Source organism: Pterocles gutturalis, unplaced genomic scaffold (assembly GCF_000699245.1).
Source record: "Pterocles gutturalis isolate BGI_N339 unplaced genomic scaffold, ASM69924v1 scaffold21683, whole genome shotgun sequence".
Taxonomy (NCBI): Eukaryota; Metazoa; Chordata; class Aves; order Pterocliformes; family Pteroclidae; genus Pterocles; species Pterocles gutturalis.
Window position 1 is genome coordinate 1,016 of NW_010123610.1, and position 2,887 is coordinate 3,902.

At 54.6% G+C, this 2,887-nt stretch overlaps 1 protein-coding gene across 1 annotated transcript in view; it reads right to left on the reverse strand.

Moving 5' to 3' along the window:
- Positions 1 to 1,030: 1,030 nt before the first annotated feature.
- Positions 1,031 to 2,887, reverse strand: part of FRMD6 (FERM domain containing 6) — a gene marked incomplete at its 5' end in the record, with an annotated part of 4,682 nt that continues 2,825 nt past the window's right edge. The window contains 4 exons of the mRNA XM_010077976.1: positions 1,031 to 1,315; positions 1,424 to 1,515; positions 2,577 to 2,702; positions 2,805 to 2,878. Of these exons, the coding sequence (XP_010076278.1) occupies positions 1,031 to 1,315; positions 1,424 to 1,515; positions 2,577 to 2,702; positions 2,805 to 2,878 (577 nt within the window). The remainder of the gene's footprint in view (positions 1,316 to 1,423; positions 1,516 to 2,576; positions 2,703 to 2,804; positions 2,879 to 2,887) is intronic.

Below are 2,887 nucleotides of genomic sequence, written 5' to 3' on the forward strand. Positions count from 1 at the left end.
GGTCGATATTCCACCTGGGCGGGTTGGCTTCTCTCAGACACGTGGAGAAGCCGCCCTTGGGTTTTTTTTATCATCCATCATCCTTTAGCAGAACGATTCCAACTGTAAGAGACTTAAAAAAGACGCAGGAAAAGCCTTGTGAAAATACACCGGAGGCTGCGCCGGGAAGAGCCACGCTGACGCCGCGGTTGCGGACGTATTCTTCTCGAGAGCAAAGTCTGTTTTCTCACCTTAGGGCTTAGAAAAAAAATAGGATTGTTTATAGGGTTCCTTAAAGAAGAGAGGCAGATCCTCTGTATAAAAGGTGGTTTTGGAGCAGAAGTAAAACGCAAACGGGTCTGTAAGATCCAGACATATATAAACATACATACCTCGATATATTTATATATGTAACGTCTCTATATTCCAAGTTTGGGATGCATTATTGCAATATCCTTACAGGTGACCTATTCCTTTCCATTCTCCTCTGCTTTTATTTTCTTGGGTGGGTTTTTTTTTTTTTTGGTTTTGGGGTTTTTTCCCCTCAAAAAAAAAAAAAAAAAGAAAAGGAAAAAAAAACCAAGCTGCAAATGGCTCCAAGAGCTCCCAGCTCGCTGGGACCGCCCTGGCCTGACCTCCAGCACGTGTTTTTTGGAAGAACTGGGTTGACGCCGCGCCCCAGCAGTTGCTGGCCGTGCCTTCCTCCCACGGCACATCGCCCGTGCCCGGAGATCCTGGCTGGTTATTGCTGAATCCTCCCTCCCCATACTGGCCTTTAGGGTATTTACATTTCTTTGGCTTGATTTGAAACACAAGTTTGGCATTTTCTCTCCGGTTTCAGTTGCCACCAAGCCACTGCCGGAGCCACCGGCAGCGCTGAGGATGGGGACAAGGAGGAGAAGAAGCCACCGTGAGAAAAGACAGGTTGGCTTCTGCTCCAGCAAACGAGTCGTGCTTCTCCCAGTCGAAATAAGCCAACTTATGTCTTGCATCAACTCATCCGGAGGAGAAAAGATGCTGGGGCAAGCCGGTCCTGCCACCCCCACGGAGCTCAGACGACAAACTCGGGGACTTCGTCGTGGGTGAGATCCAAGGAGAAGTATTTGCTGGTTCTCTTGACGGGGAAGGTCTCCTGGATGTTGATGCACTGCTGGGCCAAGCAGCCGTTGCAGTAGAGCCCTTCCTCGTCCAGCCCGTGGGCGCAGCCGAAGGTGTAGCTCTGCGCCGTGTCCTGGCAGAGGTTGGCCAACTGCAAGAAGTCCTTCTGGTAGAGCCGGATGTCATCCAAGCTCAGGCTGTGTCGGTCCGTTGACGTCTTCGGTTTTCTGCACGTTGTCTGAGAAGAGTAGAGATAGGGCTCAGGACCCGTCGGGGATGAAGAAACCCAAAACCCTGGTGCCAACGGGAATTTGGGGTTCTCCAAAGCCCCACCAGCGCCATGTACCTGGGGTAAGGAGTCGGTGCTCTGGCCTCGGAGCTTCACCACCGTCTCCGAGGAGCTGGAGGTGGAGGAGCTGATCTCTTTCACGATAAGCCCTGCGTGGAGGAGAGAGGAAGAGGAGGGCGCGAAGGTTATTTTCAGGCTTCTCAGCTCTCTTGGGATCTGTGCCCACTGCCCTTGGGGGCTTGCCTTGAGACACCTTCAGCTCGATGGGGCCCCAATGGCTCTGTTTGCAGCTGGTATGACCTACAGAACATCCCAAATTTGCACCCAACAGGATCCCCAGGGAGCCTGGCAACCTGCAGACCTCCCAGTAGCACCCAGCATGGCGACTCTCTGGGTGCTGGCACAGCTCCGGAGAATTTGGACTCACACATCTGGTATCAGCACACGTGCTCATGGGAACAAGCAAGGGGTTGTCATAAAAATGAGAGCTGGGGCCAGCAATGGAGAACATCGCTGAAATTATGTCAGTTGCCCATGGGCAGCTTCTGCCATCATCCCCTGGTCTCTCCAAATAACCCTGCGTGTCTGGGGACACAACCCTGTGCTGTGGGGTGGCTGCACAGAGCATCAGTCCCGCTCTGAGTAAAACCTGCACCTTTCCTGGGCAACCCCTTCTTTTTATAGCTTCACCAAATTCACCCCATCTCTCCTTCAAGCCACTGGGCGAACGGCTTTTCCCAGCGTCCCAAATCATAGAATCACAGGATGGTTTGGGTTGGAGGGGACCTTAAAGCCCATCCAGTGCCACCCCCTGCCCTGGGCAGGGACACCTCCCACCAGCCCAGGTTGCCCAAAGCCTCATCCAGCCTGGCCTTGAACCCCTCCAGGGATGGGGCATCCACAGCTGCTCTGGGCAACCTGGGCCACTGCCTCACCCCCCGCACAGGAAAACATTTCTTCCTCACATCTCATCTCCATCTCCCCTCTTTCAGCTTCAAACCGTTCCCCCTCGTCCTGTCCCTGCACCCCCTGATCCAGAGCCCCCCCATCTCTCCTGTAGCCCCCTTTCAGCACTGGGAGGTGCTGGAAGGTTTCCCCGGAGCCTTCTCTTCTCCAGGCTGAACAACCCCTGGGGCTAATCCCGCTCTGTCGAACATCAAAGGTGTGACTTGTACATGGGAATTGGAAATAAAAGCGGCCGCTGCCTTACCCGAGTGCCCGTTGAACTTGCGTGACAGCAGCATGTCCTCTGTGATGTAGACGCACATGTCGGGGCTCACCTCCATCTCGCCAGCCTGCTCCAGCTCCCGGGGGTCATCCACCAGCATCTCGATTTCTGCAGGTGAGGTGGGACAACTCATTGATGGGCACCTCAAGAGCACCCTCCAACCCCAATGACCTGGTGAGACCCGAGCTGGAAGCTCAGCCGATGTCTCACCATCATCCTGGGAGTCCTCCTCCAGCCGGTCCTTCCCCCCGCTCTCCACGCCAGAGGTGTGGGAGCTGCCGTGGCTGGGCATG